This window comes from Phalangium opilio, unplaced genomic scaffold (assembly GCF_054372755.1).
Source record: "Phalangium opilio isolate 3A_F unplaced genomic scaffold, DU_Popi_V2 ptg000089l_1, whole genome shotgun sequence".
Taxonomy (NCBI): domain Eukaryota; kingdom Metazoa; phylum Arthropoda; class Arachnida; order Opiliones; family Phalangiidae; genus Phalangium; species Phalangium opilio.
In genome coordinates, this window is record NW_028324194.1 from 8,565,634 (window position 1) to 8,588,819 (window position 23,186).

Here is a 23,186-nt window from a genome sequence, read left to right on the forward strand (position 1 = left end):
ATGAAAAACCATTATTTATGCTCTGTTTCCATTAGAACTGAAGTTAACAAGATTAATGGTTCGAAAGGGTATTATAATATTCACTCATGCCACAAATTGAAAGTAAGCCTCATAGGCTCGGAAAAGAAGTTGAAACACGCAAAGAGTTTCCAAAGACTGCGCATTTTAATTGTTTGCTTGGGCGCACTCGGAATGTGAGGATCGATCACCGCAAACTAACTTAAACTCGCCATCAAAATAATACTGCAGTTTAACATCCACTAGTGAGCGCTAACTTGAGTACGAGTTTAAGGAAAAATACTTCATACTTTTTCAATTTCTGGGTTATTTTTTTTTTGCATAACTGCACCAAGAAATAGTCAGTTTAAAACCAACAATCCTGCCCCTTTAATTGAAGTCTTAAGTATTTAAATGTAAAACACTTTGTTAGACGCTCTAAAACCAGAGACACTAGAAAGTGGTTGCTTAGCAACTAACGACTCGAGTTCCCACAAAAGTCGACACGTCGTCGATCCCGAAAAAAGATTTTCCTCTCAAGGAAGGTAGGACCATTATCCTTGCTCTGATTTCTTCGCTACTTTGGAAAACTTCATTACTTTCATGGTTTCAACGGTTCCAATATTCACCCATGCCACAAATTAAAAGTAGCATACCAAAACGAAACCCCGAAAAACAAGTTGAAACACGCAAAGCGTTTTCTTAGGAAATCATTCAAATTATTCGAGTGACTGCTCGCTTTGCACAAGGCGGGATCCCCGCAAGCTAAATTCTACACGCATTAAGAATACTGTGAGGTGGCTATGTCGAAGAACGGGGCTACTTGAGAAGGGACCAAAAAAACATGAATACATTCTATTACATTTCATTCTTTCGCAATTGGTTCTTGTATCGTTTCTAATGTTTGTGGTCGACTACAATTGAGAAATTAAAACCTGATAATAATGCACGTCGAAACAGCAAAATACTACAAGGCAACCTTCATGGCAGTAAGTTTAAAGCATTTCATGACTTATTACTGTTCAAAGATAATGTTACTAGTCCAATGGCAAGGATTTCCTCGAACTAAGAAAATTCAATAGATTATGTTCAGCATTTGTCTTTCATACACTTCAGCTGAGTAATTTATATTTTTTACCAGTTTTCGCCATTTGTTTATTCGAATGAACAAGGAGAGAAAACTGGCTACATGATTAAATTACCCAATGTTCTACAATTATTTGACAATATCAAGTAAGAAAGCGTGATGTTATTGGTCTGCTTTTATGTTCTTTTGTAATATCTGCAATCATTGGAAATATTTTCAGCGTTACAGTTATCCCCAATGTTGATCAGTTTGTGGGAGCGAAAGTTAATAATTCTTGGAATGGAATGCTAGGAATGCTTCAAAGAAATGTATAATTCCAAATTTTTTTTGAGCCAAGAATTCACTCTCGATACTAAAAATATTTTAAATTGGCTTTAGCTTCCTTGTAATGAAATTTCATGGTTTTGTTGTATTTGTCATTTTAAGGTTTAATTTTCACGGAAATAATTAGGGCCTACTTGATTCGGAAGACACGGAGTCTTTCGGTTTAGAATCTGAGTTTTATCATATTCTTATAGCAATAGGAGTTAGTTCTTGGTCAACATCTTTCATTAATATTAGAGTTAACGTTTTCAATACACAGGAGGGAGATTTTTCAATAATTCCTTTGTTCGTAACAAGTGATCGTTTCAATTCCTTTCCATCTTCGCACACATTTTGGACTTCGAGACTCCAAATATTATTCGGAACAAACCAATCAAATGAAAACGACATTTTCTCCGTTGTCGACATATGGGTAACTTGTCTTTCCTAATTTTCATATAAAATTGTAACCAGACATCAAGTTTCACTTTCCTGAAGTCTATCAGTAATCAGGATCTAGCTTTCTATTGTAGATTAAACTCTCTGGAAAAAGATGTTTCGTTTGACTTATAATTTTATTCATGTTGAAACAGTGGACTAAAGTTTTTGATATTTAATATATCTAGATAGTTGTTTTGTTTGTTGGTGTCCTTCTGCTGATTTACATGACGGGGAAACTAAACTATAAATATGGAAAAGTCAAATCTGAACTGCCCTTCATGTTTTTGGTGCAATGCCTTCTGGGAACGAGTAAGAACTTCCAGAGCAACGCTAAACTCATTTCCCATATTTGAATTAGATTTCATTCTCAGGTCCCCAAAGTTCGAATTGCAACGGAGTCTCTCGTTTCCTTTCGGTCTCCTGGAGTTTGGCGTCTTTCGTTCTATTGGTTTTTGTATCTTCGGAAATGACGTCACAGTTTTCAAGCAAATCGGAAGCACTTCCCTTCGACACCATCGACGACGTATTTCATTTTCCCAATGCCAGGCCTTTGCTGTCGAAAAACACGGCACCATTCAGTTTCGTTCAGGTCAGAATTACTCATTATTTTCTCATTCGGTTAATAGACGTCTTTCATGGTTTTCATCTTAGAATTTTTTATTTCTTTATGTCTGATTTAGCAAAACGCGTTGATTAACAAGGCATATGCGGAAGTAATGAAGCGAGCAGATGCGAACCCAAATTCGTGTAACCAGACATGTGGCACTATAACGGAAAACGACGAGCTTCATTCACGAATTGAAAATCGAAAAACATTTTTTATTTCTGGGGATATGCTTCACTGGACTGTCATAAAGAGAAGATACGCAAGGACAGGAAGTTGCAAGTTGAAACTAAGTCAACCTTTAATGATAACCCACTCAGTGTTGTATTTCAAGAAAAATGTTTCGCAAACGCTTATCAACAGAAGGTTACAACTAAGGGCTTTAGGTTTGTTGTGAAACTAATTTTCACCATATTTGCCAGACTGCGCCAATTGACTGAGGGCGATTGTTTCGAGGATCTGAACCCGTCTTTGAAGAACGAAATGCATCCATGTCACAGAACGGAAACCCCTGATTCGTTCGTCGTCATCAACGTCTCGGCTTTCATGGTCATTTTCCGCGTCTGTCTCTTCGGATTCTCCGCATCCCTCGTCACTCTCGTTCTCGAAATATACGTTGACATGTTGAAAAGTTAACACGGTAGCGCCTCACCTTACCAGAGTCTGACCTTTGGACTGACATTACTTCTACAAATAGAATAGTGTTAAGCAAAGCATATCCATTAAATACAAAATCGCTTTTTGACCTTTCTCGGGTCTACTGAATATTTAAAGTAGTGCAATAGATGTATTTAGTCCGCTACACGGTTCCTCACTGAAATTCATATTGGGTCCTTCAACCGCGGGCCGAAAGCACCCAATGTACTTTTTGTTTGTAAATAAACTTATTTGATTAATTGCATTAAGTATCAGTTTCTTATTAAAACTAACCAAAAGTAACAATTAAAACACCTTGGATCCAAAATTTGACATTTAGGGACTTTATCATCAACAACCCGACAATGAAAAAAAAACCCATTATTTCTGCTCTGTTTCCTTCAGAAGTGAAGTAAACAAGATTAATGGTTCGAAAGGGTATTATAATATTCACTCATGGCACAAATTAAAAGTAACTCCACAAAGGCTCGGAAAATAAGGTGAAACACGCAACTGCGCTTTTTAATTGTTTGCCTGGGTGCACTCGGAATGCGAGAATCGATCACCGCAAGCTAATTTAAACTCGGCATCAAAATAATTCTGCAGTTTAACATCCACTAGTGAGCGCTAACTTGTGAACGATTTAAAGGAAAAATACTTCATACGTTTGCAATTTCTGAATTCTTTCTTTCATAACCACACCAAGAACAATGAAAAACTGAGAATTCATTTACGAAGAGTATTGAGTTCAAAACGAACTAATATTGCCCCTTTAATTGAAGTACGTCTTAAGCATTTAAGTGTAAAATACTTTGTTAGACGCGTGAAAAACTAGCGACACTAGAAAGTGGTTGCTTAGCAACTAACGAGTCGAGTTCCCACAAAAGTCGACACGTCATCGATCCCGAAATAAGATTTTCCTCTCAAGGAAGGTAGGACCATTATCTTTGCTCTGATTCCTTCGCTACTTTGGAAAACTTTATTACTCTCACGGTTTCAACGGGTCACAATATTCACTCACGCCAGAAATTAAAAGTAACATACCAAAACGAAACCCCGAAAAACAAGTTCAAACACGCAAAGGGTTTTATCCCCACATAGCTAAATTCTACACGCAATAAGAATATTGAGCGGCGGCTATGTCGAAGTACCAAGCAAATTGAGAAGGGATCAAAACACCTGAATACATTGTATTACATTTCATCCTTTTGCAATGGTTCTCCTACGAGACTGCGTCGACTACAATTGGGAAATAAAATTGAAAAGAAATAATGGCGCACGACGAAACAGCACAATACTACAAAGCACCCTTCATGGAAGTAAGTCTAAAGCATTTCATGATTTATTACTGTTCAAAGATAATGTTACTAGTCCAATGGGCCGGGCAATGGCAAGGATTTCCTTGAACTAAGATAATTCGCTAGATTAGTTTTGGTTGTTGTCTTTCATACACTTCAGCTGAGTACTTTTATTTTTTTTATCAGTTATCGCCACTTGTTTTTTCGAATGAACAAGGAAAGGAAACTGGCTACATGATTAAATTCTTGCATGTTCTACAAGCACTCGACAATATCAAGTAACTAAACGTAACGTTAGTGGTCTGTTTTTATGCTTTTCGTAATAACCGCAATCATTGATATCGTTCTCAGCGTTACTCTTATCCCGAATGCGGATGAGTTTTGGGGAGCGAAAGTTAATAATTCGTGGAATGGGCTTATAGGAATGCTCGAACGAAATGTATAATTCCAAATAAATTCTGAGCCTAGAATTCCTTCTCGATACTAAGAATATGTTAACATGGCTTTATCATCTTTGTAATGAAATTTAAAGGTTTTGCTGTAAGGGTGGTATTGCACGTTATGTCATTTTAATATTAAATTTTCGTGAAAATAATTAGCTGTTAGTCTTATTTGAAGATTAATTGAATTAGAATTCAAATCTTGCCATATTCTTTTAGTACACGAGTTAGTTCTTGGTCAACTTCTTTCAACAATAACTGAGTTAACGTTTTGAATACACAGGAGGGAGATTTTGCAATACCTCCTTTGGGATTAACCACTGATCGTTTCAATTCCTTCCCATCTTCACACCCAATTTTGACTTCGAGGATCCAAATATTATTCGGAACAAACAAATCAAATGAAAACTATATTTTCTCTGTTGTCAATAAATGGGTAACTAAATTGTCTTTCCTAACTTCCACAAAAAATTGTAATCAGACGTCAAGTATCACTTTCCTGAAGTTTATCAGTAAACAGTATCAAGCTCTCTATTGTAGATTACATTGGAAAATCTCTGCAAAAATATGTTTCGTTTGGTGTATAATTTTATCCATGTTGATGCAGTTGACGTATGTGTTTATATTTAAAATATCTAGATAATTGTGGCATCCGTTGGTGTTATACTGCTGATTTACATGATAGGGACACTAAACTCTAAATATGGTAAAATGAAATCGGACCTTCCCTTCATGTTTTTGTTGCAATGCCTTCTGGGAACGAGTAAGAAGTAATAAAGTATAACGCTATACTCATTTCAAAACTGAAATCAATTTCAATCTCAGGTCCCCAAAGTTTAAACTGCAAAGGAGTCGCTCGTTTCCTGTCTGTCTCGTGGAGTCTGGCGTCCTTCGTTCTATTGGTTTTCGTATCCTCGGAAATGACGTCACAGTTTTCGAGTAAATCGGAAGCACTTCCCTTCGACACCATAGACGATGTATTTCACTTTCCTAATGCGAAACCTCTGCTGGTAAAAAACGATGCACTTACCAACTTCATTCAGGTCAGCTTAACATAAGAATAACACGTCACTTTTTCATTCGATAAAAAAAGTCCTTCGATGTTGTCCACTTAGGTTTAAAAAAATGTTTTTTTATTAAATTTATTTTCGATTTAGAAAAATGCATTGATTAACACGGCATATGCGGAAATAATAAAGCGAGCTGATGCGACCGCTGATTCATGGCATCTGACATATGGCCCTATAATGGAAAACGATGACATTCATTTGGGAATTGAAAATCGAGAAAGATTTATTACTAATGCAGATATGGTTCTCTGGAATGTAATCAAGACCCGGTACGCCAAGACAGGAAGCTGCAAAATGAAACTAAGCCAGCCTTTAGCGATAACCCACTTGATGTTGTATTTCAAGAAAAATATTTCGCAAACTCTGATCAAGACCATCAACAGAAGGTTAGTGTCCCCTTCGAAGTTTTACGTTTATGGTCAAACTAATTTCAGCATATTTGACAGAATGCGCCAGCTGACCGAGGGCGATGTCTTCGAGGATCTGAACCCGTCTTTGAAGAACGAAATGCATCCCTGTCAGAGAACGGAAATCCCTGATGCGTTCGTCGTCATCAACGTCTCCGCTTTCATGGTCATTTTCCTCGTCTGTCTCTACGGATTCTCCGCATCCCTCGTCACTCTCGTTCTCGAAATATACGTTCACATGTTGCAAGTTAACAAAGAAGCACCTTAGCTCATGGGTGTCAGCCCTTCAGACAGACAATACTCCTTCAAAAAATAATGCCTACAAAACAATATCCATCACCTACAAAACCACTTTCTCTAACCATTCTCCTGTTCACTGAATATTTTCAACTACTGCAACAGTTAATAGATGTAATTTGGCCCTACATAGTCCCCCACAGAAATGCAACCACCAAAAGTGAATTTTGGTTGACCAAAGCATCATCAACTATCGCCTTTGCAACAAAAGAAGACAATTTTTCTTTCGTCGCTGAATTAGTGTTTCTAACACGCGTCACTTGACTAGATTATCACATCAGTATAATACCAATCCACTGCCGAAGTTAATATCGTGACACGCTTCGAAAACTGGTGACATTAATCAAAGTTCACTCACTTAGCACTAAAATGCGCAGAGAAGAATCAACAAATAATCATATATCACGAAATAATGTTCTTCCCCGAAGGAAAAGAAGAACCATTATTCCTCTTGTTCCTTTTGGAACTTTGAAAAACCATTAACGGTATTTAATGGTTTCGACACGCTACACTGTTGCTGGAAATTGCAAGTAAAAGTAGCAAGGGAAAGTTCGGAAAGAAAAATTGAGAACCAATAGTATTGATTCGCCAACAAGCAAAGACATAATGAACTATCCTGCCCCCTTTAATTGATGTCAGTCTTTAGAGTTTAAATATAAAATACTTTGTTAAAAGCGTGAAACGACTTTAGAAACTGGTTACTTAGCAACGAACGTGAGTCTAGTTCCACAACAGTCGACCACCCTTTCATCGATCCCGACATTAAGTTTCCCTCCGAAGAAAGGAAGAACCATTATCTCCGCTCTGATTCCTTCAAAACTTACGTAACAACCTTTCTTACTTTCATTGTTTCAACGTGGTTCGATATTTACTCACTTTATAAATTTAATGAAACATAAGAAAGTGAAAGCTTAGACAACAAGTTCAAACACGCAAAACGTTTTATCGGAATTTTTTAAAATAATTTTCGTGGTTGCTGGCGTCAAAGAGGAGAGAGATAGGGAGATAGAAACGCACTTTATAAAATCCGCCGAAAAATGGGAAAATAGGGGGGTAGTAAAAACAATTTTCAGTACATTTAGTTTTAGGACGCATACCCTTTGCGCATAGGGGGATTGACCTCCTCGCCTTATCTCTCTCATCCCCTACGTCAACCATGTGCGAGAAAGTTGCGCTAAGGCGCCGCGGTGAACCGTGGATTTACCCCCGTTTTCACCACGCATGGATCACGGCTGCCTATACTGATTCTCTCTCCCTCTTTCTCTCCTCTTTGCTGGCGTTGCGTGAGAATCGATCCCCACAAGTTAAATTCTACACGCAATAAAAACTGCTGCACGGTTGCTATGTTGAAGAACGGCGTAACTACAGAAGGGACCGAAACACCCGAATACATTCTAAAACATTTCATTCTTTTGCAATTGCTTCTCCCACGACTACGTTTAAGAAATTGAAAAGAAATAATGACGCATGAAGAAACAGCACAATACTTTAAAGCACCCTTCGTTGAAGTAAGTTTAAGCATTTCATGATTTACTACTGCTCAAAGATAATGTTACCAGTCCAAACGCGAGGACTTCGTTGAACTAAGTCATAAGATTGAGTTGAGCTTTCGTACACTTCAGCTGAGTAATTATATTTTTACCAGTTTTCGCCATATGTTTTTTCGAATTCACAAGGAGAGAAAATTGGCTACATGATTAAATTCCTGCATGTTCTACAAACACTCGACAATATCAAGTAATGTTAATGACCTGTTTTATGCTAGTCCTTATAAAGGGAATAATGGAAGTGTTTTTCAGCGTTACTCTCATCCCAAATGCTGATGAGTTTTGGGGAGCGAAAGTTCATAATTCGTGGAATGGAATGTTAGGAATGCTCGAGAGAAATGTATAATTGAAAATATATTCTGAACCAAGAACACCTTCTCTATACTAAGAATATGTCAACATGGCTTCAGCTTCTTCTACAATCCACGCTTACTTTCACGCTTAAGTTGGAAATAGTAAACTTTATAGTAATGCTAAATTGTCGTGAAAATAATTAGGGCATAGATAATTTGAAAATAAGAAGTTACGAACTTTAAAAGGTGGTTAATTTTCACTTAAACTTAACATGGGAAAGTTTGTTTAGAATCAAGAGTTTTGCCATATTCTTTTTAATACGAGTTAGTTCTTGGTCATCTTCTTTCATCAATAATTGATGAAAACTTTTCAATACACAGGAGGGAGATTTTTCACTATTACCCATGTCACTAACCACAGATCGTTTCAACTCCTTCAAATCTTCGCAACCATTTTTAATTTCGAGATCCCAAATATTATTCGGAACAAATCAATCAAACGAAAACGATATTTTTTCGGTTGTCAGTAAATGGGTAACTAGTCTTTCCTTATTTCCAGACATAAAAGTGATCAAAGGTGTCCAGTTTCTCTTTCCGGGAATTACGTTTTCTAAGTGTTGATACGAATTGTCTGTAGATAATTATGTCGTCCGTTGGTGTCATTCTGCTGATTTACATGACGGGGAAGCTAAACTCTAAATATGGGAGAGTGGAATCGGAACTTCCCTTCATGTTTTTGTTGCAATGCATTCTGGGAACGAGGTCCCCAAAGTTTGAATTGCAACGGAGTCTCTCGTTTTCTTTCTGTCTTGTGGAGTCTGGCGTCTTTCTTCCAATTGGTTTTCGTATCCTCGAAAATGACGTCACAGTATTCAAGCACATCGGAAGTACTTCCCTTTGACACCATCGACGATGTATTTCAATTTCCCGAGGCGAAGCCTTTGCTGACGAAAAACACAGCAGAATTCAGTTTCATTCAGGTGAGATCAATTTAAGAATGAGGCGTCACTTCTTCATTTGGTAAATAAAAGCCGTTCGCGGGTCTCTTATTGGGTTTAAAGAAATGTTCTTCAATTTCTTATATTCTCGATTTAGAAAAATGCATTGATCAACACGGCATATGCGGAAGTAATAAAGCGAGCAGATTCGAACCCAAATTCTTGTTACTAGCCATACGTCACTTTGACCGAAAACGATGATATTCATTCAGGAATGGAAAATCGAGAAAAATTCATCATCTCCTCTGATGATCTTCACTGGAATATAATAAAAACCCGATATGCCAAGACAGGAAGTTGCAAATTGAAACTAAGCCATTCTTTAATGATAACCTACTCGGTGTTGTATTTCGAGAAAAATATTTCGCAAACGCTGATCATGACCGTCAACAGAAGGTTCGGGTCTCCTCTTAAAGTTAAAGGTTTACAGTAAAGTTAATTTGAGCATATTTTCCAGGTTGCGCCAATTGACCGAGGGCGATGCCTTCGATGATCTGAACCCGTCTTTGAAGAACGAATTGCATCCCTGTCAGAAAACGGAAACCCCTGATGCGTTCGTCGTCATCAACGTCTCCGCTTTCATGGTCATTTTCCGTGTCTGTTTCTTCGGGTTCTCCGCATCCCTCATCAGTCTCGTTCTCGAAATATACGTTGACATGTTGACAACTTAACATGGTAGCGCCTTAGTTCATAGGTGTCATTCCTTTAGACCGATAGTACTCTTTAAAAAGTACTTAAAACATAGCAAATCGATGTAGTGTTAACATAAACGTATCCATCACCCTCAAAATCGCTTTTAGACCATTATCTGGTATACTGAATATTTTTAACTAAGTTTGTTAATAGATGTAATTCGGTCACTTCATAGTCCACCACACAAATTCATACAAAAAACAAGAATTTCATATATGTCCTTCAACACAAATGATTAGAAGTTAAGAGAGTGCAAAAAGGGGGAAAGTAAAGTCAAATGGGCTAAACAAGACACATTAGTCAAACTGGGATGATACTGGCGTGACTGTATAGTCTCTCCGATGTATTGGATTGTAGTGCAATTTTTTTGCGCATTTACAGACCTTGGGATTGGACTAGTTATATCAATAAAATTATTTTGAATAAAGAATTTCCTCCGAAATATTAAGTGATTTTTTTATCACAAACTATGATTAAAGGATAATGCATAATTTTTCAAAAGGATACCGCTCAATCTTGCAACCATAAGATGTCGCCATACAACAGGAACTTTGTAATCGACAACCTGAGAATGAAAAACCATAAAGACTGCTCTATTTCCATAAGCACTGACGTAAAAACGTTAATGTTTCGAAAAAGTATAATATTAACTCTTGCCACAAATAAAAAGTAACCCTCGTAGACTCAGAAAATGAGTTGAAACACGCAAAGAGTTTCTTCGAACAGCACCTATTAATTCCTCGCTTGGGTCCACGCGCAATGCTAGGATCGATCCATCTAATTAAACTTTTAAGCATCTAAATAAAATATACTTTATAAACGCGTCAAAAACACTAAAAATTGGCTGCTTAGCAACGAACGACCCAAGTTCCGGCAACAGTGGAAGAATAATCGATCCCGAAAAAAAAATTTCGGCCAAAGAAGGGTAGGATCCCAGCTCAACTAACAACTATAGCATTTCATGGTTTCAATATTCACGCCACAAATTATAAGAATCATTCCAAAGTGAAGCTTCCCAACTTGAGAAGGGACCAAAATCCCTGAATGCTTCCCATTACATTTCATTCTTTAGCAATTGCTTCTCCCACGATTACGTTTAAGAAATTGAAAAGAAATAATGATGCATGACGAAACAGCACAATACTACAAAGCACCCTTCATGGAAGTAAGTTCAAAGCATTTCAGATTTACTACTGTTCAAAGATACAGGTCCAATCTCAAGGACTGACTTGATCAAAGATAATTCGCTGATTAGTTTCTTCTTTTGACTTTCATACACTTCAGCTGAGTACTTTTATATTTTTTACCAGATATCACCCGAACAAGGGGAGAAAACTCGCTACATGATTAAATTCCTGCATGTTCTACAAACACTCGACAATATCAAGTAATAAAGCTTAACGTTATTGGTCTGCTATTATGTTTTTCGTAGTAACCGCAACCATTGAAATCTTTCTCAGCGTTACAGTTTTCCCTAATGCGGATCAGTTTGTGGGAGCGAAAGTTAATAATTCGTGGAATGGAATGCTAGGAATGCTCGAAAGAAATGTACAATTAAACATTTAGTCCTAACCAAAAATTCATCCTCGATATTAAGAATATGTTCACATGACTTTCGCTTTTTTTTATAATTCACGCGTAACGAAATTTCGTGTTCTGGTTGATATAATGTAAATAGCATGTTTTGTCATTTTAATGTTAAATTGTCGTGGAAATATTTAGGGCATAGTTTATTGGAAACTTGAGGCCTTTTCGGACGATGCAATTAAATTTTGACTCAAGTAGATGGGTCAAAAAGTTGAAGCGTCTGAATAGGCCTTAAGTAGCTTGAGTCTTATATGGAGATGAGTTATCACTTAAAATGGGAGGATTAATTGATAATGCGAGTCTTGCCATATTCTTAGAGCAATACGAGTTAGTTCTTGGTCAACTTCTTTCAATAATAATTGAGTTCAACGTTTAAACAGGAGGGAGATTTTTCGCTAATACCGATGGTATTAACCACAGATCGTTTCAATACTTTTCCATCTTCGCACCCATTTTGGTTTGTTAGAACGCAAATACTATTTGGAACAAACCAAGCGAATGAAAACGATATTTTCTCTGTGGTCAATAAATGGGTAACTTAGCCTTTCATAATTTCCATATAGCATTGTTATCAAAGACGTAAAGTTTCACATTCTTAAAGTTTATCAGTCTTCATAACTACGGGAAATGAGATTTCTGTTGTAGATTGAACTGAATATTTTAGGCAAAATAATGTTCAATTTTGCTTTTTAATTCCTACGCATCTTGAAGCGGTTGACATGTTTATTCTAAGAGTTGACATCAAATGTATCTAGATAATTGTGTGGTCCTTTGGTGTCATTCTGCTGATTTACATGACTGGAAAACTAAACTCTAAATACGTGAATGGGAAATCGGAACTGCCCTTCATGTTTTTGCTGCAATGTCTTCTGGGAACCAGTAAGAAGTAATAAAGTAATACTACGCTTGTAACTAACATAAATTTCAATTTCAGGTCCCCAAAGTTTGAATTGCAACGGAGTCTCTCGTTTCCTTTCGGTCTCGTGGAGTCTGGCGTCTTTCATTCTATTGCTTTTCGTATCTTCGGAAATGACGTCACAGTTTTCGAGCAAATCGGAAGCACTTCCCTTCGACACCATCGACGATGTATTTCACTTTCCCAATGCGAAGCCTTTGCTGGTACAAAACTCGGCATACACCAGTTTCGTTCAGGTCAGGTTGATATGAGAATTACACGTCACTTTCTCATTCCCTTTAAATTAGTGTTTTTTTAATTTCTTTAGAAAAACGCGTTGATTAACACGGCATATGCAGAAGTAATAAAGCGAGCGGATGCGAACCCAAATTCGTTTCATCAGACATTTGCCTCTTTAACAATTAACGACGACATTCATTCAGAAATTGAAAATCGGCAAAAATTTATAATTTCTGGGGGTGACACTCACTGGAAAATTATCAAGGCCCGGTATGGAAAGACAGGAAGTTGCAAAATGAAACTAAGCCAGCCTTTAATGATAGCCCCCGGCGTGTTGTTTTTCAAGAAAAACATTTCGCAAACTCTGATCAAGACCATCGACAAAAGGTTAGAGCCGCCTTCAAAGTTTTGGATGTTTATGGTGGAACTAATTTCACCGTATTTGTAAGGTTGCGCCAACTAACCGAGGGCGATTGCTTCGAGGATCTGAACCCGTCTTGGAAGAATGAATTGCATCCATGTCAGAGAACGGAAACCCCTGATTCGTTCGTCGCCATCAGCGTCTCCGCTTTCGTGGTCATTTTCCGCGTTTGTCTCTTCGGATTCTCCGCATCCCTAGTCACTCTCATTCTCGAAATATACGTTGACATGTTAAAACGTTAACACGGTAGCACATCACCTTGCCAGAGTCTGACATTTAGACTGACATTACTTCTACAAATAGAATAGTGTCTATAAAAATATATCCATCACCTACAAAGTCGCTTTTTGACCATTCTCGCGTCTACTGAATATTTTAAAGTACAGCAATGGTTAAGAGATGTAATTAGGACGCTACACGGTTCCCCACTGAAATTCATATAAGGTCCTTCAACCGCGGTCCGAAAGCACCCAATGTATTTTTAGTTTGTAAATAAACTTATTTGATTAATTGCATTAAGTATCAGTTTCTTCTTAAAACAAACCAAAAGTAACAATTAAAACACCTTGGATCCAAAATTTGACATTTAGGGACTTTATCATCAACAACCCGGCAATGAAAAACCATTAATTCTGCTCTGTTTCCTTCAGAACTGAAGTAAACTAGATTAATGGTTCAAATGGGTATTACAATATTCACTCATGCCACAAATTAAAAGTAACTCCACAAAGGCTCGGAAAATAAGGTGAAACACGCAACTGCGCTTTTTAATTGTTTGCCTGGGTGCACTCGGAATGCGAGAATCGATCCCCGCAAGCTAATTTAAACTCACCAGTTTACCATCCACTAGTGAGCGCTAACTTGAGAACGAGTTTAAGGTAAATACTTCATACGTTTGCAATTTCTGTTTTTTTTTTTTTGCGTAACTGCACCAAGAACAACGAATAGTAATCAGTTTAAAACCAATAATCCTGCCCCTATAACTGAAGTAAGTGTTAAACATTTAAGTGTAAAACACATTGTTAGACGCGTCAAAAACTAGCGACACTAGAAACTGGTTGCTTAGCAACGAACGACTCGAGTTCCCACAAAAGTCGACACGTAATCGATCCCGAAATAAAGATTTTCCTCTCAAGGAAGGTAGGACCATTATCTTTGCTCTGATTCCTTCGCTACTTTGGAAAACTTTATTACTTTCATGGTTTCAACGGTTATAATATTCACTCATGCCACAAATTAAAAGTAACATACGAAAATGAAACCCCGAAAACAAGTTCAAACACGCAAAGTGTTTTCTCAGCATTTCCTTCAATTTATTCGAGTGACTTCTCGCTTTGCACAAGGCGGGATCCCCGTAAGCTAAATTCTACACGCATTAAGAATACTGCGAGGTGGCTATGTCGAAGAACGGGGCTACTTGAGAAGAGACCAAAATACATTCTAAAAATATTTCTTTCTTTCGCAATTGGTTCTCCTACGAGACTGCGTCGACTACAATTGATAAATTAAAAACTGATAATGACGCACGTCGAAACAGCAAAATACTACAAAGCACCCTTCATGGCAGTAAGTTTAAAGCATTTCATGATTTGCTTCTGTTCAAAGATAATGTTACTAGTCCAATGGCAAGGATTTCCTTGAACTAAGATAATTCACTAGATTATTTTTCAGCATTTGTCTTTCATACACTTAAGCTGAGTACGTTATATTTTTACCAGTTATCGCCATATGTTTTTTCGAATGAACAAGGACAGAAAACTGGCTACATGATTAAATTCTTGCATGTTCTACAAACACTCGACAATATCAAGTAACTAAACGTAACGTTAGTGGTCTGCTTTTCTGATTTGCGAAATAACCGCAAAGGTGGGAATGTTTTTCAGCGTTACTCTTATCCCGAATGCTGACAAGTTTTGGGGAGCGAAAGTTAATAATTCTTGGAACGGAATGCTAGGAATGCTCCAGAGAAATGTACAATTAAAAATATATTCTGAACCAAGAATTCATTCTCGATACTAAGAATATGTTAGGCGTTAGCTTCCTAGAAATGAAATTTCATGGTTTTGTTGTATTTGTCATTTTAAGGTTTAATTTTCATGGAAATAACTAGGGCCTACCTGATTCGAAAGACACGGAATCTTTCGGTTTAGAATCTGAGTTTTGTAATATTCTTATAGCAATACGAGTTAGTTCTTGGTCAACTTCCTTCATTAAAAATTGAGTTAACGTTTCCAATACGCAGGAGGGAGATTTTGCAGTATCTCCTATGTCACTAACCGCTGATCGTTTCAATTCCTTTAAATCTTCGCATTCATTTTTGATTTCGAGAACACAAATATTATTCGGAACAAACCAATCAAATGAAAACGACATTTTCTCCGTTGTCGACATATGGGTAACATGTCTTTCCTAATTTTCATATAAAATTGTAATCAGACGTCAAGTTTCACTTTCCTGAAGCTTATCAGTAAACAAGATCAAGCTTTCTATTGTAGATTAAACTCTCTGGAAAAATATGTTTCGTTTGGTTTATAATTTAATCCACGTTGAAGCAGTTGACTTATGTACTTATATTTAATATATCTAGATAATTTTGGGGTCCGTTGGTGTCATTCTGCTGATTTACATGATAGGGACACTAAACTCTAAATATGTCAAAGTCAAATCTGAACTGCCCTTCATGTTTTTGTTGCAATGCATTCTGGGAACGAGTAAGAACTTCTAGAGAAACGATATGCTCATTTCATAATTGAATTCAATTTCAATCTCAGGTCCCCAAAGTTTGAATTGCAACGGAGTGTCTTGTTTTCTTTCGGTCTCGTGGAGTCTGGCGTCTTTCGTTCTATTGGTTTTTGTATCCTCGGAAATGACGTCACAGTTTTCGAGCAAATCGGAAGCACTTCCCTTCGACACCATCGACGATGTATTTCACTTTCCCAATGCCTGGCCTTTGCTGTCGAAAAACACGGCACAATTCAGTTTCGTTGCGGTCAGAATTACTCGTTACTTTCTCATTCGGTTAAAATACGTCCTTCATTGTTTTCATCTTAGGTGTTTTTCATTTTTATTTCTTTATTTTCGATTTAGAAAAATGCACTGCATAACACGGCATATGCGGAAGTAATAAAGCGAGCGGATGCGAACCCAGATTTATGTTACCAGACATCTTTAACCGATAACGACTATATTCATTCAGAAATTGAAAATCGAGAAATATATATAATTAATTCGGATATGCTACACTGGAATATAATCAAGACCCGGTACGCCAAGACAGGAAGTTGCAAAATGAAACTAAGCCAGCCTTTAATGATAACCCACGTGACGTTGTATTTCAAGAAAAATATTTCGCAAACTCTGATCAAGACCATCAACAAAAGGTTAGAGCCTCCTTCAAAGTTTTGGATTTTTACGGTGGAAATAATTTCACCGTATATGTCAGGTTGCGCCAACTGACCGAGGGCGATGTCTTCGAGGATCTGAACCCGTCTTTGAAGAACGAAATGCATCCATGTCAGAAAATTGAAACCCCTGATGCGTTCGTCGTCATCAACGTCTCCGCGTTCATGGTCATTTTCCGCGTCTGTCTCTTCGGATTCTCCGCATCCCTCATCAGTCTCGTTCTCGAAATATGCGTTCACATGCTAAAAAGTAACACGGTAGCACCTTAGCTTATATTTTAAATCACAAGATGTAATTCGACAGCTTCATGGTCCACCACAGAAAATCATACAAGAAAAAGGACTCAACTCAATTGATAAAAAGTTCAGAGAGTGAAAAAAAGGGGAAAGAAACAAGAAATGGGCTAAGCATAACACTTCAGTCAAACTAGGGTGTCCTGGCGTATGTTGTCTTTCCGGTGTATTGTATTGTATTGGACTATTTGTATCACTAAAAGTAATTTGAATGAAGAATTTCCTCCCAAATATTAAGCGATTTTTTATCACAAACTATGATGATACTTTTATGCATAACTTTTCAAAAGGATATCGCTTATTATAGTAAGGCATTGTAGACTTCTAGCTGACACGAGATGATCAATTCAACGAAATCGATAAGCTTTCGCTACAGAGCACGAACTTTATCATCGACAACTAGAGAAATGAAAAACCATTATTTATGCTCTGTTTCCTTCAGAAGTGAAGTAAACAATATTTTTCACTCATGCCACAAATTAAAAGCAACCCTGGTAGGCTCGGAAAATTAAGGCCCGTTCAGATTACCCAATTTTGGTCAGCTGACAAACCATAGACCAAAGCAGATGACCAAAGTTAATAATACCAGAAGTAATATAAGAAACTTCCGTACTATATTACCTCTGATAATATTCAATGAGGGACAACCATCAAAACTTAATAATCAACTCATGTTAAAAAAAGGCCAAGGCCCGAAATCGATTTTCATGCTTTCAGCGACTAATAAATAATGGCCACTACTCTCTCTCGAGCATGAAGAAAAAACGACACGTGTCTCATGACGTAATAGTTTCGCCAATTGTGATTGGTTTGCCCACTTTAGTCGGCCCGACTCGATCAAATCGCCTTCCTACCCGATTAAAATCCGAGCTTCGACCTGACAATAGTACGGTTGGGTGAGACGTTCATATTACCTAGCAATCTGTCCTGACTGGTCAATTCGGCTTTGTCAGATGACTAAAGTTGGGTAATCTGAACGGGCCTTAAGGTGAAACACGCGAAGAGTTTCCCAAGACTTGCCCTTATTAAATGTTTGCCTGGGTGCACGCGCGGTTTTTGAGTATCGATCCACGCAATTTAATTTAAACTCACAATCAAAGTGGTACTGCAGTTAAACATCTACTAGTGAGCGCCAACACGACAACGGAAAGAAATAACTAAGTTTATGATAAAATGCTTAACACGTTTGCAATTTCGGAATTCTTTCTTTCATAACTGCACCAAGTACAATGAAAACATGGGAATTCATTTACGAATAGTATTGAGTTCAGAACCAACTATACTCCCCCTTAAACATTTAATTGTAAAGCACTGTGTTAGACGCGTCAAAAACTAGAGTCACCATAAACTGGTTGCTTAGCAACTAACTAGTTGAGTTCCCACAAAAGTCGACACGTCATCGATCCCGAAAAAAGATTTTCCTCTAAAGGAAGTTGGGACCATTATCACTGCTCTGATGCCTTCGCTACTTTGAAAAACTTCATTACTTTCTCGGTTTCAATATTCACAAGTAATGTAACATAGACATAGCCCCGATAAACGATTTCAAACACCCAAAGGGTTTTCTCAAATTGTTTTCGTGCGTGGTCGCTTTGTGCGAATGGCGATTCCCAAAAGCTAAATTCGACAGGCAATAAGAATACTACGCGGTTATAATGTTGAAGTACGGCGCAACTTAAGAAGAGACCAAAATATTTCAATACATTCTAAAACGTTTCTTTCTTTCGCGATTGGTTCGCCAACAACACCGCGTCGACTACAGTGAGATATTGAAAAGAAATAATGACGCACGAGGAAACAGCAAAATACTACAGAGCACCCTTCATGGCAGTAAGTTTAAAGCATTTCATGATTTACTACTGTTCAAAGATAATGTTACTAATCCAACGGTAAGGATTTTCTTGAACTAAGATAATGCACTAGATTATGTTCGCCCGTTGTCTTTCATACACTACATCCGAGTATCTTTTACTTTTTTACCAGTTTTCGCCATATGTTTTTTCGAATGAACAAGGAGAGAAAACTGGCTACATGATTAGATTCCTGCATGTTCTACAAACACTCGACAATATCAAGTAATTAAGCGTAACGAGATTGGTCTGCTAATATGTTTTTCGTAATAACCACAATGATTGAAATCTTTCTCAGCGTTACTCTTATCCCGAATCCTGATGATATGGGGGGAGCGAAAGTTAATAATTCGTGGGATGGAATGCTAGGAATGCTTCAAAGAAACGTATAATTTAAAATATTTTCTGAGCCAAGAATTCAATCTCGATACAAGGAATATGTTAACGTGGCTACCGCTTCTTCTACAATCAACGTTTAACGAAATTTCGTGGTTTTCATTTTAATGTTTAATTTTCGTGGTAATAATTTTGGGAATAGTTAATTCGAAAATGAGTAGCTTGAGTCTTACATGAAGATTAATTATCACGTATCATGGGAGGATGGGGTTTAAAAGCAGAGTCTTACCATATTCTTATAAGAGTTAGTTCTTGGTCAACGTCTTTCAAAAAAAATTGACTAATCTTTTTCAATAAACAGGAAAGAGATTTTTCGCTAATACCGATGGTATTAACCACAGATCGTTTCAATGCCTTCGCATCTTCGCACCCATTTTTGACTTCGAGAATCCAAATATTATTCGGAACAAATCAATCAAACGAAAACGATATTTATTCTGTTATCAATAAATGGGTAACTCGTCTTTCCTACTTTCCATATGAATTTGTAATCAGGCGATTCCCTTTCCTAAAGTGTACGGATAAAAGCTTTATATTGTAGATTAATTTGAATATGCAAAAATATGTTTCGTTTTGGTTTGAAGCAGTTGATTTATGTGTTTATATTTAATACATCCAGATAATTGCGGGGTCCGTTGGTGTCGTTCTGCTGATTTACATGACGGGGAAAATAAACTGTAAATATGGCAAAGTGAAATCGGAACTGCCCTTCATGTTTCTGTTGCAATGCCTTCTGGGAACGAGTAAGAACTTCTAGATACATTCATTTTCCCATATCTGAATTCGATTTCCACCTCAGGTCCCCAAAGTTTCAATTGCAACGGAGTCTCTCGTTTTCTTTCGGTCTCGTGGAGTTTGGCGTCTTTCGTTCTATTGCTTTTCGTATCCTCGGAAATGACGTCGCAGTTTGCGAGCAAAAAGGAAACGCTCCCCTTCGACACCATCGACGATGTATTTCACTTTCCCAATGCGAAGCCTTTGCTCTCAAAAAACTCGGCATACACCAGATTCATTCAGGTCAGGTTGATATGAGAGTTACGCCTCACTTTCCATTTCAGTATAAACAAATGTTTAAACAAATTTTAAATATTTGATTTAGAATAATGGATTGGTTAACACAGCATACGCGGAAGTGATAAAGCGAGCAGATTCGTTTCACAAGAAATTTAGCTCTTCAAACGAAAACGACGACATCCATTCGGCAATCGAAAATCGAGAAAGGTTTTTCATCTCGAGTGAAATTCACAACTGGAATATTATCAAGGCCCGGTACGCAAGGACAGGAAGTTGCAAAATGAAACTAAGCCAGCCTTTAATGTTAGTCTACGGAGTGTTTTATTTCAAGAGAAACATTTCGCAAACGCTGCTCATGACCGTCAACAAAAGGTTCGTGTATCCTCTTTAAGTTTTAGATGTTTATGGTGGAACTGATTTCACCATAATTGACAGACTGCGCCAGTTGACCGAGGGCGATTGCTTGAAGGATCTGAACCCGTCCTTGAAGAATGAATTGCATCCCTGTCAGAGAACGGATACCCCTGATTCGTTCGTCGTCATCAACGTCTCCGCGTTCATGGTCATTTTCCGCGTCTGTCTCTTCGGATTCTCCGCGTCCCTCGTCACTCTCGTTCTCGAAATATACGTTCACATGTTGAAAAGTAAAACGGTAGCGCCTTAACTTACCGGACATTACTTCTACAAATAGAATAGTATCTACAAAAGCATATCCATCACCCACAAAAGCTCTTTTTGACCAATCTCTGGTATACTGAATATTTTAAATTACTGCAATAGTTAATAGATATAATTAGGCCTCTACGTGGTCTCCCACTGAAATGTAGGTATAAGACGTCTTTGTATTAAACTTGATATCACTCTATTAAGCCTTCGTCGTCAACATATCAAAGTAAAATTGCCACTTGTAAATAATACTTGGCTTTGAACTTTTGCGAAATGAACCGCGAACAATTGAGAATAACGATAAATGTATCGACAAAATCTCAAGACCTCCCAAAAATAGCACGATGTTACATTTGTAAATATAAGTGTTTGGATACAATCACGAGAGCTACGCTCAGGTCCATTTAATGTACTTGAGGTTAACTTGTATATTTCTCGTACTGATGACGCAAGCGATAACATAGTTCGCTGAATGGCCGAACGAAAAATTGTCTAATAATTAAGATGTTTTAAATCTGATATTAATCACGGCTTTTCATTATTTTTTTCAGTTCCTTATTTTTTTAAATAAAAGTTACGTTAGGTTTCCTTCGCATTAGATTCAAGAATCTCTGCAAAAGACATTAAATTCCCAAATAACGTTTTCGGCGTAAAAACATAATAATCACTCTTTCAAACCTATGAAATGAACAAGAACACAACGGCCAGAAGGTAACAATACCAAGAACGGATTCAGGAGACCATATGGTATCCTGAATTCGTTCTTGACCATACTAAGGCCGAAAAACACTTTTATTTTTAATTATATGATAATAACTTTGTACCTTGCAAAATTTAAATTGTCTTTAATCTAAAATAAAGAAGCCCATATAAGCTTCAGTTTCGGGTTCCTGTTATGGCCATTCTTTCGAACACGCAATACAGTTAAAACTTGAACAAATAGCCATTCGTTTAAGAATACCAGACTCGGCTAGTGCTATAGTGGCCTTCCACATAACGTACGGGCTAACCTCGACCTTGGTCTTTTTGAAACACGTGTAATTGAGGAAGTTTAATCAGACTGTATTCTTTAATTATTTACTTTACTCCTCCTGTGTCAGATAATGATAATGAACTTCCTTGTTATTCGATTTTCATATGCTCGATTAAACATAATAAGAGAAGGTACGCTACAATCTCGGGTATCGTACATTCGACAATCAACCGAAGCTAGTCCTGTCGGAATTAAGTTCTCAAATGATGAAGGAATTCTCGGTGGTCCTCTTCTTGGCTGCATTCACGGTAAATATACTAATTTCATCTCTGAATCTTCATACTAGAACCTCGCGTAGAAGACAGCGAACTGAACACTAACTTGTAAGTGACGTTCTAGTAATTTGAAGTCATCGATCTACAAATGATTATCCTCACCGGATAGCAAACTAGTCTTGTTTAACATAACTCACGTAACAACCAGATTTTCATCACGACATTTAAATTATCGTCAAAGGTCAATATACCTAAATATTGTTCAATATATAGCTCTCTGAAATCCAAAAAATTTAACAATTGAGAAGAAAATCCAGATGAGTCATATATAAGGGTTTGGACAAAATGTTTATATTGAAAATCCCTGATTTTTCCAGCTTATCCCTGACAAAATTTTTAACATTATCCATTGGGACCATTTTCAGTCCGTGTTTATCAGAGTCCATTTCATGGTGACACCTGCAGCATATTTAGCATTGCTCGAAGCAATCATGGTTTGATATACGAAACGAAATCCCTGACGTTTTAGCAAGAAACTTTCAATCCCCGACTTATTTTCCCATTTTCCAAATCCCTGACTTCCGTATGAACCCTGGATATATGTAATTGGGCCAAAGAAGCGCACTAGCAACTTGTTAAACACCAGCTGCAATGTGGTAATGAAAGCTTACTCTTTCAGGTTTTATTCGTAGATGGCGTTGAATTGAATTACGACGTCATGGCGGCGATTGAAGAGGGCAGCAAAGAAAAGTTACTGGCTACCAAAAATAAAGGCTTTGAAAATTGCTTGTATCCCGTGTATCAAACGCCACTTTATTTTGCCATTAAAAGGAAACAAGAAAGGTTAGCCCTGTTTCTCATAGAGAGAGGAGCCGATCCGGATCAAGCTGTTCAAATTCGCCAATATTATGAAAATCCAACTCAGGCTTCTCCCCTAACAGCGGCGACGATTGCCGGGTCCACGCCGCTGGTTAAAGCTCTTCTGGCAAAAGGAGCTCACATCGGTCTATCCGCTTTTGTCAATGCCTTGCGCTATAATCGAACCGAGATTTCCGAATTACTT

The 23,186-nt window shown here is 37.4% G+C and overlaps 2 protein-coding genes and 1 long non-coding RNA gene across 3 annotated transcripts in view; 1 reads left to right on the forward strand and 2 right to left on the reverse strand.

The window, feature by feature from the left end:
• LOC149647376 (uncharacterized) overlaps positions 1 to 23,186 on the reverse strand; it is a 198,749-nt gene that overhangs the window by 137,338 nt on the left and 38,225 nt on the right. The window lies entirely within an intron of this gene.
• On the reverse strand, positions 289 to 3,299 carry LOC149647393 (uncharacterized). Its single transcript, XR_016371813.1, has 2 exons — positions 2,843 to 3,299; positions 289 to 2,593 (listed from the first exon to the last, which is right to left on the reverse strand). It is a non-coding gene; the product is annotated as an uncharacterized LOC149647393 (long non-coding RNA).
• Positions 20,401 to 20,932, forward strand: LOC149647394 (uncharacterized). Its single transcript, XM_089849743.1, has 2 exons — positions 20,401 to 20,581; positions 20,645 to 20,932. The coding sequence occupies exons 1-2, from the start codon at positions 20,490 to 20,492 to the stop codon at positions 20,871 to 20,873; spliced, it is 321 nt and encodes a 106-aa protein (XP_089705869.1). The 5' UTR covers positions 20,401 to 20,489; the 3' UTR covers positions 20,874 to 20,932.